At 41.7% G+C, this 13,974-nt stretch overlaps 1 protein-coding gene across 1 annotated transcript in view; it reads right to left on the bottom strand.

Moving 5' to 3' along the window:
* The window catches only part of KCNIP4 (potassium voltage-gated channel interacting protein 4), a 1,100,610-nt gene extending 1,087,252 nt beyond the window's left edge, over positions 1 to 13,358 (bottom strand). The window contains exon 1 of the mRNA XM_086964441.1: positions 13,072 to 13,358. Within this exon, the coding sequence (XP_086820567.1) occupies positions 13,072 to 13,183 (112 nt within the window). The 5' untranslated portion in view covers positions 13,184 to 13,358. The remainder of the gene's footprint in view (positions 1 to 13,071) is intronic.
* Positions 13,359 to 13,974: the final 616 nt, after the last annotated feature.

The following is a 13,974-nucleotide window of genomic DNA, read 5'->3' as shown; positions in this document are numbered from 1 at the left end:
AATGGTGCCCGGTCTAACAGTAGTTATTATTAAAGTTTAACCTGCAACTGCTGTATATGTGCAGTGTTGATTCAAAATCTTACTTGGAAGGAGAAAATAGTTGAAAGTGACACTATCATGAAGGTTCAAATGTGGGTACATTGATCACTTGAGTGAATACTTTTGAAGCAGTGCAGTGTAACCATGTAAATTCCACTTTTTGAATTCAAATTCAAGATTTGATCTTTTTATCACATTCTCCGATTAGGAAATTGAAAAGCTTGTAATACTTTGATTAACAACAGAATAAAAGCTTATGAAACTGAAAACTGTATCTAAGAACAAAAAAATAATTTCACATTTTCATATGTGTCCTTTATGTATGATATCCTTTAAAACAATTAGCCAAGATCAGCTCATTGTTATTAAATGTGTCCCAAATTCATAAAATATTTTGAGAAACGGCAATTTTTGTCAATGTCAAAATGATTAGGATACACTAATAACAAATGTACTGTTCTATCTACCATTCACCTTCCAAGAAATATGACATTTCTTTTAATGTAATAATTGATGCCCCTGGGCAAAGTTCACCTTTTACAAAGCTAATATTCATTCAATGTATTTAATCTCAGCTGCAAATTATTAAGAGATAACCCAATATTACCTTTCTTAGATCTTTTCTAATGATTCCTGTAAAGACAGTCCACAGCTAGCCTTTTAATGCTGTTTTTTGCACACTGGCACTAGCTCCAAAAGGACTGTTTCCTAATAGCCCCTTTGCAACTGACACAATTGAATTTATAACATAGATCTTTTGGATGTCTCTTTAACATAATATTATCAAAATATCATTTGGGTACCATATATTTGAGTCAATCTTGCAATACAATCTTTTGAGTTGATCAATTTGGTTTTGTACAGGAAAAGGTCCTATTGATCTTATGTAGTAAAATGAATTAGAGTCTTACAAATGAATTAGTTTGAAACTATGACATGTCCTAGATGCTACTGCTTTTTTGGAATGAATTATAAGAGCTTTTCATTCTTCACTAAAGGTTGTGCATGCCATAAATGATCTCTATGTCCTTAAATTATTTCAAGAGATTTCTTTTTGAAAGTACACATTTAATTGCTTCTCCATTATATGTGAAAACTAGAAAATAATAACAGAATTTATTTATAGTTTAATAAGTTTTGCTTGTGAATTTACACACTCTGAATACATGAAGAAACTATTATAGATATGTAGGAATAAAATGCCCCTTTTTTCGTGTGCACCTCCTTATTTTGCTAGAGTTTGCTGCTGTTATTTTTTATTCTGCACAGTCCCTAGTATATGGTACAAACTATATCCAGGACCTGAATGTTAAATGTCACTAGTGGAGAAGAGTGGCTCAATGGTTAGAGCGGCAGACCCTGATGCAGAGGTCTGGCCCTGGACCAAGGTTCAATTCCCGCCTTGTCGGCTCTTGGACTCAATCTCCCCGGAGCTGATAATTCTCACCTTGGTGCCTAGTCTAATCATGGGTCCCCCTCTTTGACTCTGGGCAATAGCTTGCTTAATCTCCACAACGGCCCCAGCAGAGCTTGGATGCCTGGCTTCACCTTGGGGGTGCCCAGGAGTGGACATCTCAGAGGAAAGCCAGTAGGTTTCCACAGCAGTATGAATACAGCGCTACGAGACCTCTGGGTAGAAGGCGCTATATAAATACAAACACACACTATTGGACTACAGCATATGTTGTGCCATCACTACTGTGATAATGCAAAACATGACTGCTGGCCTTCTACCAGGATTCAGGCTCTGCAGGTTTAAACTGCAAATTTGATCTGTCAAAATAGCCCACTTTTTACAGGTGTACACACTATTTTTAAATAATATTAAATGATCCCTTAAGTAGGATTTTTATATACATAAGGCAGGGTGCATGCTATATAAAATGAAGGCATGTAAAAGTGTCATTTTTAACTAGCCCTCAACGTGACAGTGCCCTAAAGACTATTTTCTGTGTAGCAGGGTTAGCTGATCAATAGGAAAGCATTTGCATACTTTATTAAAGTTAATGAAATTATGTACGCATGGAAACCAGAATTTTTTTTATTCTTACACATTTTTTTATATTTATTACCAATCCAATTAATTGGTAAAGTCGGATTTGTAACAAATAATTCAGAAAAGTTGTTTTTAAAGGTTACTGTTAGCCTCCCAAAAATCTTTAAAATCCAATTTCCTGAACTGCAGGCTGTCACTCCAGAGCTGATTAAGTCCTTGATTTGGTAGGAAATGGCTTCCAGATCTGAAAAAAAGTCTTTGGTGTGGAAAATTTTCATGATTCCCCAACAGGAGCACTATGCGGGCTATGGCCAGAAACTTAATTATCTTTAAAGGGGCTTGCCCTGCTACAGACAGATGTAGCTCACACCTCGACCTACCACCTCTATTGTTCGTCTAGCTGGCCAGGCACCAATTCTAGAGGGAGGGGAGCAGCCCTAAAACTATTTCTGAGTGACCACAGGGAGGGTTTTACTTATTTACCTGGCCACATCTTTAGCATGGAAAAGACAAAGAAAAGAAAAGATCTGCCACTCTTAGATTTAGGTAGAGAGGGCCACTCTGGGATTGTTTTCAGTGGGGAACACAGCAACTGTTACAAATGAGGGTAAGGTTACCCCTGGTAACTTTTTCCTATTGGTTATGGAAGGCCTAGGAGTTACCCCCACCCACAGGCTAGTGTTAGGCACAAATGTGGCACGCCAGGGCACCCGAGTCAGAACAATATTTGACTTCAGAAGAACTGCACATGATATTGGGACGTATGAGGAGAACACGCAAGGTTGGACTTGCGTGACTTGACTTGACTTGCTCCCACTTGCAACCAGGACTGCAAGGATGACTCCAAGGGTCTGTTGGCTGACCTCCTGTTAGGCTACAGGGACACAGAAGCTGAAAGAAGCCCACTTTTGTTGTAGAGCCCTGATGATCAGTTCCAACTGGACCTGTCCTGAACCCTTGTGGTGGCTTCTGTTGGAGTGAGTTTTAACCCCCAAGAGTGTTCTGAGGACCTGAAACCCTTGACCGATGACAGACCAATACTCCTCATGCCCAAACGAAAAACTGGGACTTAGAAACTTTAGCAAGACATTTTTTCTGAAGAAGGACAGAACATCGGGATAAACCTGACAGTCAATCTATCGAGGGAGCATTGACGGTGGGCTTGACTTTGCCAGAGCTCCTGCTATTTTCTGTTCCACCGCAGAAAATCAGTTTCAGCAGGAAGTCACAGAGAATGTATCTGGCCTCGTAGAGACCTGTTTGGCTCAAGCTTTCAACATCGCCCCACTGGAGGAAGCCAAGCTCCAAAAAAGTATCCTGTTGTCACTGGACCTTCCTTTGGCGCACATTTTTAATTTCTCCCAACCCGAGTTTTAATGCCTATAGTCAAATTATTTACTGGGAATTTGTCCAGCAGCTCTCCGGCCTCGTGGAACTTACCTCCGGCCTGCTATCTTGCCCTGCTGAGGATTTTGGACTGCCAGAAAAGTTTCCAAGTTAAAAAGTACATTTTCTACATTGACAAATCTCGTCCCTGTATTGAATCAGTGATCCAATGCATTAATCCTCAAATTTTGACTTTAAAACAGTCTAGCTTGGCCAGTTGCCTGCTGTTGGCGCTTTGAGCTTTTTTATGGTATTTTTATATAAAACTCTAAAAATTCATATCTTCGGTTCCCCTTTTTGGAGTTTTTTCATTTTGGTGTCATTTTGTTCATCAATATATTCTCTATGTCTATAAATTAGAGTGAGATAGTTTTTATTTTTTTGGTTTGGGGTTTTTATCTGTTTTAGTACTTCAAAATGCTTTACACATTTTCCTAAGTTAAGTTTGTCTGCTCTGTGCCATAGCTACTAGGGATTCAGCTAAGGTGTAAATTATGGAGACCTTACCCAGACCTAACAAGAATAGTGACGTAATTGCCAACCCCAATGAACAATCCACTTTCTACAAGGTAATATTTATTTCTGACAAAAAATTAAACACTTCTTCGGAAATTTGTTTACAGAACATTTTGTTTTTGCACCACTGATTTCTGTGTCAAAGAAATTAAGAAAAAACACTTGCCCATAAATCCACAAGTGTCTTGTTTGAGAAATCTGAAAAAATTGACTCCATCTTTTCAGTCAGTTTATTCATGGAATGAACATCAACATGAATTAATTCAAATATACCATGACACATGTTCTTCAAGTAGCACTTTAGAGCTCTGATCTCAGCATCAACCAGATTGAAGTGGCCGAAATGCCCATTAAGGAGCAACTAAGTTGTTCTTGAGTTTGGGGAGTAAATATTTCAAACATACTATCAGAAATTGGATTACTAGTTGTGCACGATGTGAAGTCTGTGCAAGGAATAGGTCCACAATTTCGCCTTTCTGGAAACAAAGTAACACATTGTAGCACTAGACTCTCTCAGGGAAATGAAGCAGAGGAGTCCAAGGCCTACTCAGGGGAGGTAGTGTTAGCTTATTATCACCATTTACTAGCACACATTAATAACACTCAATAAATGATTGTCTAGTCAGTACTTTTTAATTGAAAATGAAGAGCACATTAACCACACACACACACACAAATACTAAATACTAAGCATTAATTTACAAATATGTACATAAGGCAGATAGAAATACCTTGGTGACACTCTGAAATCACATTTGACTCTTAAAACAGTCATGACTCCCCACAATCACAGTAACCCCTACCAATACCAAATAGAACATCACAATACAGGATGGTGTCACTTTATATAAAGCAGGTTTATTTGCTTTGTCAGTGGGTCAACACAACAACATATAAGGCTAGCCTACTGGCTTTGTCAAAGTTTACCACATTAAAAGACAATTAATTCACATGCTAAAACACAGTAATCAATAACCATGGGGTGGATTCACAGAACTAATCTAAGACAAAATCCTAAACTTACCACTTTTGGAATTCGAGGAAGGCATTTAGTAGCCTTAAGTTAGGATTTTGTCTTAAGTTAGAATGTTGTCTTAATACAAACTTAAGTTTAACTAACTTAAGACTACTAAATTCCTCCTGTGAATAACAAAAGTAGTAAGTTTAGGATTTTGTCTCAGATTAGTTCTGTGAATCGGCCCCCATGTTTTCATGCACTCTTAATCAATAAAGTATTCCTAATGTTCATGAAAAATCACGGTCAACAATATCTTGCTAATAAAGTATTGGCAAAACAACATTACATGTCTTTGTCTTTTTTTAAAACACACAGGCCGCATAAAATGCACCCACAGAAACAATCTCTAGAGCATACTGCACTCCCATCTGAAGAACAAAAGCTTTAGGCTTGGATGTGCTTGAACTCTGGTTGAAGAGCCCAAAAAGGTAATATTTTCTCTAACCCTGCAAACTTAGGATCTGTTTTGAAATTTCCCTACGGGGTGGGGACTTCTGCAATCCTGCTGCCTCCTTCCACACTCTCTTGAAAAGGTTGATGGTGTCCTGCCCTTCTGGGACCATCACATCCAGAGAAAACGTAGGGCTTCTTGGGCCCTGCAGGGCATTATGGGGTGCTTCTGTGTGGAAGTGTTAAAATTAATGAAGCACCTTCAGCCGTGGCTTTGCTTGGATGCACAGGGTGCCTGTCCCGTCTTCTTTGGTTATGCCCCTTTTTGGATTTTTTCACTGGGGTGCTCAGCCTACCTAACTTGCCTTTACTTTAGGGATAGCACAAGGAGCCCAGGCCAGATTTTCACGATCTTGGACTCATTTTGCTACAGGTGGTGTGCTCTTGCCACCTGGCCTCTCGGTTGGCACACTTTGGAGTGTGCTGGTTCCACTGGCTGCCTGTGCCAGCCTTTCTCCTTTTCCTTGTCCTCTGGTGCTCCTCTCATCTTGCTTCGGTGCAGAAGTCATGATCTTCCCCCAACTGGTCCTTATGGGGTGTAGGAGAACCTCTTCCCTGATCCTGGAGAGACCCACTGGTCCTGGGGTCGACAGCAGGCAGGGTACTTAGTCCATTAGAGCATCAGGGGGCTTGCCCTTCCAGTTGTCCATGGCTCTTGCTGCTGTCACATTCCAGGTCCAGGGCCTAATAACAACAAACCTCTCTCCCTTGTGCAAGATTCTTTCACAGGGGTGGAAAGTTCTAGAAGCCAGGGACCCTGGCCAATCCTAGGGTGCCGCATCACCTTTCCACACTGTCCCAATCCTTCTGCACAGCATGCTGGGATAGTTCAAGATGGCACTATCAAGAAGTCCCTGTTCACATCTTCTCTGGGGCCTTAGCTCCATCTCTAGCTGACATCACTACAAGGGACATCTCACCAAAACTTCAAAGAGGAGCCCCCTCCTAGCTTGGCTCTGGTTCTGGAGTTCTGGTCTTCCTTCTTTTTCTCAGTGGGCATGGGCTGTCCCAGCCCTCGTCCAGAATGACAGCTAATTAACAAATGCAGTTTTTCTTTCTGATCTCTTCCTCCTCAGGAGCTAAGTGGAGCACTATTAAGTACTCTTCTTAAGTGGGGAGGCCTTTGTTTCCTCTGCTTGTGAGTAGTGTAATTACTTGACCAGCAGGGTGACAAAAGACCTGGATTCTGATCCTGAGATGAGCCAGTGAAATACGACAATTCTCGATGACCCCATGGTGTACATGTATGATTTTGGGACATGCATATTCAAACTGGGCGCACACGTTTCACCCCAGTGTCATAACTATTGGAACGTTGTAAGCCTAAGGGTAGTGAAACTGCACTCTAGGGCAGATTTCCCCTATGTGTATAATACAGTATACCTTCAGATAAACCTGCAAATTCTATTGACCTTATCTATGAGTTCCTACTAATATTATAAAGCCTATCTAAGGTCAGTATCTAACCTTGCAGAGTCCCCTCTGCAGCAGCCTAGCTGTGATCAGTTACTGCTATATGGACGACGGTAGTCTCACATGCGCAGCCCACACTAAAAAAAGCAAACAATGACGGAAAACACATACAGTCTATTTGCCATGTGATTACCATGGATGAGCTACGAGTAGTGAGACTCACCAATAGTGAAAAGCCCAAATCGGGTAGTCGAAAAAAGCACAAAAAAATCGGGGCACACAAATGGGTGGCACACATTTGCAACATATACTTTTAGCCTCACTTTGTGTTTGGCCTTTGTCCACAGAGTCATTAATGCAAACAGGTGTACATGGAGTATTGATTTGCTAATAGTGTTTTCATACTGGTAATCTTATGAACTGATTTTGTGAGTGGGTGGCAGATGTCCAAGCCCTAACACACAACTGTATGTAGATTTCAATATTATATGTTATGTTCTGCATTTAGTGTGGTAATGTGGTATATACAAAGTGACATGATGCATGGCTTGGTTATAGACTTTAGCAAAGCGAACTTTCAAGTGAGGAACTGGGATGGCACCAGCACCCTGGACAGATGGTTTCTGTGCCCAGATTCTAATTGCATCCAGTTTCTGCTCCACACGGAGCACTGTGAATTGCATGGTGCCCTTTAATTAATTCCAGATTTGTAAATCATGAACTTATCACTCCTAAGGGTATCCAGGCATTGGTGACCATCAGGCATATTAAGTGAGCTACTGCCCAGTGTCACATGATGCTGAGCTGCCGCTGGGGATCGAACCATGAACCCTGCACCCTGGGGTCAGCCACTCTGGTCGCTGCGCCACACCTCTCCCTTATGGTCTGATGCACAGTAAAAGCCTTTTCTCTGTTTGCTCACATGGTTGGTTGTGGGAGAGAGTGTGTGCCATTTTACCTTTAATAATATTGACAAAGCATATGCATAATGGAACAACTCACCTGAGTCTCTTTTTTTGTGTTGGACAAGGGAATAAGTGTGATCATATACAATGATGCAGCTCTAAATAAACATGGAAGCTGTAGGCCTGGGGGATTGTTGCTCATATCAATCCAACAATTTGACTGAAGATGGTAATGGAAATGCATTGGTATGATAAAAATGTGAATTTTGTTTTTTTTAATTTTTAATGCGGGTGTTTATAAACCAATAACCAGGACACAAAGCGCAGTGGACAGCTTACAAAACACCTAATATTGATAGAACATTTGAGGATACAGAAATATGCATACACATTACAATGTGAACTAGGGACAATACATGCACGTGAATGCAGAAGAGATTAGATACACAAAAATATTGGTGGATGAGGTAGGGGTTGGAAGGGAGAGGTCTAGGTGTTAAAATCTAGGTTGCGGCGTGAATATTATCGGCGCCATCTTGTCCCTTTTCCAGGCTCCTACACGTGCGTAAGCAGCAGCCATTTTGAGTATCATGGCCTCTCTGCCCACTGCCGATCGCCAGCGCGTCTCTCTCTGACCTCGCAAGCATCCCCTGTGCACTGCCAGCCCCCGCTCTCACATGCTTGGGCCATAAACCACCCCTTCAGCGCAGCCCTGCCTCGGAGCCACATCCCGTACCCGGCTAACACCTCCCTCCATCCCTTTCATGATCACACACCCTTTGATAAACCGCCTTCCTCTGTGCCCGATTGTCCAAGCCGGCCATCACCTAGCCCTTCGGATGCAGTTTATTGTTCCCTACTGTAGGAAATCACCCCTCTCCAAAGGAGCTACGATTGATCAAAGCCCCCACCCCATGAGAATCCGATCAGTCGCACGCATTCCGGGAACCAGCGGAATGTCCAGCTGTGTGATAGCCATCACCAACTGTGATCGGGTGGGGACTTCTACTGTAGATATGTGTGGGAACGGGCCTGAAGCGGGGATTCCGGGGATGTCTTTCCGTACATCAAAGTATTACCAAGAATGTGTTTCATGTAATAAAGCCATAAAATTGTGTATAAGAGGCCAGGTCTCAGAGACGCTGTTAGAGCACCACAAAACGATACCTTGTTGTCCGATCTGATGTGTTCTGCTCCGACGGAATAAAACCTTGTTTCCTGCCTTCCAGTCTCCAGCGCCAGCCTCTTTGTTAGATAATTATCGAGTGTTATGAGAGGCGACTAACGCCAGGCAATACTTAAAAAGGTTATCGATTGAATCTGCCCTCTTTTACATAGGGCAATAGGTAAATTGTGAAGAGATGGGTTAATTGAGCCCTTTCTTGAATTGCACCATGTTAACATAATTCTAAGATGCAAAAAGAGGTTATTCCAGAGTTTTCATTCACATGCAGAGAAAGCCTGTTGATGTTTAAGTTCTTTATAAGACTAGTAGTGGCTAGTAGTATGTATTCCATCAGACATGATTCATTTAGGGGAAAGTTCGTGGGATTTACTCAAGTTGAGGGCTTTAGAGAGTAGAAAGCAGACTTTGAAGTTTATTTTAAAAGTGGACACCTATACAGTTCTTTCAAATTGTGGTAAATATGATCCCTTATTTTTGCCATTTTAGCAGGTGAGCCATAGTGTGCACTATGGTTCAATCTATAATGGTGTCTATAACAGCGTGGGTTTGCCTTATTTGGCAAGTGGTGTTTTTCTGCTTTTGGTCACGTTTTTTATTGGTGATGGTTTCTGTTTGTGGCACTTATGCCCACTAGTAACTTGTGTATTTGTCTGTTGTAGCCCTGATGAAGTCTGAGGTTATGTGCCTAGACGAAACATGTGTTGGCTGAACTTATGGCTACTTGTTACATTGATGGAGTGAAGCACATTGAATCTGAACATACATGAAAACTGAATAAATTGTCATGAAAAAGGAATAAGAAGATCATTATTTGGACTGTCTACGTTGTTCTGTAAATGTGGCTCAGGATTTGATTTCTGTTTGTGCTATTTGAGTGTGTATTTTTCCGCTCTCTGTTAACAACAGTCGTTCAAATTTCTTGGAACACTGTCCCAGATAAAGTTAATACTATTGTCCCCTAATACATAGTATCATCACTGTGTGCAGCCTTTATAGCCCTACTGGCCTCCTTTGTCTTTGTTGAGCCACAGTGTGGAGCATGGCTATGGTTGATGACACTTGCAGACCATTAACTACTTCATTACCTTTGAAGATGTGTGGTGCAACAGCGCCCTGGACCTGAAATCTATAGGAGAATGAGGGGCTTCATTATAAACAGAAAGGTTAGCTGAAATCATACTGCCTTAGCAATCATCTTGATCCAGTCTTGTATGATCTAGATGGATCAATGAGATAACATAGGAATTTAGGAGAGGATGACATTTGGGGAGAAGCCACCCAAGTTCATGTTATTGAGCCACTGTTTTAAAGAAGTTTTCAAGGAAACCTCTATTTAGGAAGACACCCATCAATATTCAACTGACACTCGTTGATATTGTAGATAAGTATATTTAATAATTTGCTTCACTTTTTCTGTTCTGCTTCATCCTTTTCGGATTCTAGGCATTAGGAATAATTATATTTTGAGGAAGTATACTAGCAGCCCTGTCCTGAAGTTATAATTCTGTCTAAATCTAATGAAAATAGGCTTTATGGCGTTTTTCTTTCTTTGTGATGCAATATTACATTTAAGAAATGTTACCTCTGCCTGGGAAACATCTACAAGTTATTTTGTGGACCTTTTGCAATATTTATTAAAAGCCCGATCTGATAGTGAAGTTCGATTTGTAATAAATATTTCAGGTAGATGTTTTTTTTTAAAGTTTCCTTTGCCCTGCCTGAAGTCCTTGGAAGTTAAAACAACATTGTGTTCTCTACCATCTCCCAGTCATTAATTATTATTTTAATGGCCGTGAATGAGGTGTGAACTTGCTCCAAGGACAGTGGCAAAAGGCCCTGGGGTGGGCTGTGTTGTTTTACCCTTGACAAGATGGCCTGTGGGTTGGACCCAAGGATTTGATTTACTTCGAAGATGACAACTCTCATTCCTACTTGCCAAACGGTGTATATCAATGTGAGGATTGCTATACACCCGCGGTCTCGTTGTGGTACAAGGACACTGTAGAATGAACATGAGCAGAAGAGGTACATTTGAGAGGTAGTAGGTGGAATGAAAAATTGCTGGAGTACCTGGAGGCCTGGGTGTCGCTCGCTTGCAGCATTTCAGGACATGGAGGAGATCGTGCAACACGGTTTACAAACACTGGGCTCCTCCAGTGGTACGCAATACATTGGCAAGGGGTTAGTGGATAGGGATGAGTGGTGTGGAAATACCGACCCCAGAAGGGCTGCTGTGATGAGGTGGGGGGACAGTTGGGGACATTGGAAGTTCAAGGGGGTCTCTGGTTCATCCACGGTTAATAGAAATGGATGCAACTCCCCTTGATAAGGGGAAGGGTACAGCCCTAAAGTGGCATGGAATATTGGATTTTCAGACTGGTTTACACTGAGCTGTTGTTGAAGTTGGTTGTTGCTTATGGTTTACAACTGTATGCAACAGCGAAAAAGGTAAATAAAAATAGATTTTAAAAAAGGGATAAAAAAGGTAAATACCCTGTCTCAAGAAGATGTAGCTAATTCCCTTGTCAGCACCGTCCTTTTGCCCCTCCAGGCAAATCAGCCTCTGTCACATTGGGATTCTTGTTGTTATCACAGTGTCAGATCCTGCTGGTGTTTCAAGAGCTGCATCACAGGCCTGCTGAGGTTTTTCATATGATGTTTGAGTTGGCACTTCAAACAAGGGAAACATAATAACAAAACAAATTGTGTGTATCCACTCTCTGGTTGCTAAAAGCTCACTTTTGTCCTACTATATTTCTGTTGCTGAGTTTGTTGGGAATACAGAGAATGCCTAAAACTGGATTTTAGTGTTAGATGTGAAAGGACACTAGGGGCATGATTCACTAAGTGAAACTTACATTTTTGTGTAAGTTTACTCTTTTTCGTTATTCACAAACAAACAATGTAATAGTAACTTTATGACTGCAGTGACACAGCAGTTGGGGTAGATAGAAAATGCCTTTTTTTTATGTGCAGAGTTCTCCACCCTGAATGTGGAGTATCCGCAGTCATAAAGTTACTATTAAATTGTTTGTTTGTAAATACCGAAAAAGAGTAAACTTACACAAAAGTGGACACACAAGCTAAAAGATCCCTTTTCCTGCAACACCCTGTGAGTCACTAGGAGCCTCCCATAAGGTCCTGAGGGGGCTCCAGAAGTGTATTGCTGTGTTGGATTGGGACTTAGTGGACTAAAGTCAGAAGTTAAAGTCTTTGAACAGGACAAACATGGTTTGCGTATATTATACGCGCTCCATAATGATCAGCATTAAATTATGCCTAGGCCTGTTCCAGAGTAACCACTATCAATGTATTCATATCTTTGGTTCCCCTTTGATGGATTTTTGTTATTTTGGCATCAACTTGTTTATTACATTTTGTTCTATTTTCCCAATTTATTTGGAATTGTTGTTGTTTTGCATTCCCACTTTATTTCTGCTTCACTACTGCATAAATACTTTACAAATTGCCTCTATGTTAAGCCTGTCTGGTCTGTGCCACAGCTGTCAGGGGGCTGATCACAGGTTAATTTACTGACATTAAGGGTTCTCACTGACAAGGATCTGCCTTTTAAAAGCACTCTAACAGACCCACAATAACTGAAACACAACAAAAGGGCAGCTGCAGTGCTATCCAGTTTCTACAATAAAGTACTCTGGCACAGAAAAACTGCAGTAGCATTTCTTTCACAGAAAATGTTATGATGACATTTTGCATTCCCCCCTTCCTGTGGACTCACAGCGACCTGCCAGAGACACACGGCGATAATTCATTTTAGGTAATAGATCAAAATGGGCTTCGGCGCCTCAGCGTAGAAACGACGCGCTATAATAAATAAAATGAATTACACGGAACAATGCAATAAAATATTTCGGATAACTTCATGTTAAACACCACTATTTGAAAAATCAACAACCCTGCTTCAGGACTAGAGTCGCCTTCGGTTGTCATCTTTCGTTAAATATAATGACGTATGACATAGATTTGCACTTTTGTCACACGTGCAGAGCACATAGCTTGCGCATAGTCACTGTTACACATTATAGCGGGGTCATGTCATGCGCTCTCAACTTTGACATAAACAGATGCAGTCATTGATCAACAAACATAAATAATAAAAAGCACCAATAAAATCCATAAACAGTTAAATGACAAAATCTACCTTCTGAAAAATCTATGAGTCCCAGCAGGTGCAGCAGCTTCAGAGAGGCACAGACAATTACCACGATGCCCAACGTCTGTAGTCCTTCCGACTCCCACTCAACGTTCAACATTCTTCAGAAAAGCAAACCATTCCGGTGACCCCAGCAGCTCAAGGAGGTGAGAATCGGACGAGGGTCAGTCACACAGACCTCTGGCACAGATGTGATACCCCTCACACGAAGGCTAAAGCCAGCGCCCACAAAGCGCCCGCAGCACCTCAGCGGCAGCCTGCCTCGTCATGCTGGTGTGCGGGGTGAATTGTTTCTTCAGGTAGCCTTTCGGGATTCTGTGTAGGATCAACAGCCCGGTGATACGACATTAACATCCGGCGCAGGCAGCCAGCGTGACTTCAGAGGCGCTCGCCAAACATCTGTTTGCGAACTCAGCCCCAGACCTGGCTGTGTCAATTGAGTACAGGAAATATTCCCGGGAAATTGGCGCGAGGCGGCGCGAGCAGTGCATTCTAATGCTGCCTGCCCCACTCCAGCTGCATCCGAAGTGACTTTTCTCGAAGGTTTACTCGCTGGAAGACATCTGCCTTCATCCTCACCGGACCTAGTTGATAACCACCGCCTTTTCACCGAACCAGATGAATACGGCAACTCGGGACATTTCACGTTCAGTTTTAAAATTATTAATCAGTGGCGCGCGGTTTGAAGTTTTTCTCGCGTTCAGTGCTATTTTTAAAAACAAATCTAACAGTATTTCTTTGGTACCGCACTTGACCATGTTCAGATCGGGAAACGTGATAAACTAGACCGGGTTCGAGACGCGGGGAGTTCAATAACTTCCCTAATTTCTCAAGAGACGCTTGCGAGTTTAATTTGACGCTTGCAGACCCGAGCGTATCGATTATATGACG

Source organism: Lissotriton vulgaris, chromosome 3_2 (genome assembly GCF_964263255.1).
Source record: "Lissotriton vulgaris chromosome 3_2, aLisVul1.2, whole genome shotgun sequence".
Lineage (NCBI taxonomy): Eukaryota > Metazoa > Chordata > Amphibia > Caudata > Salamandridae > Lissotriton > Lissotriton vulgaris.
The sequence above is the reverse complement of the archived record's forward strand: the minus strand, read 5'-3'. Positions and strand labels throughout refer to the sequence as shown.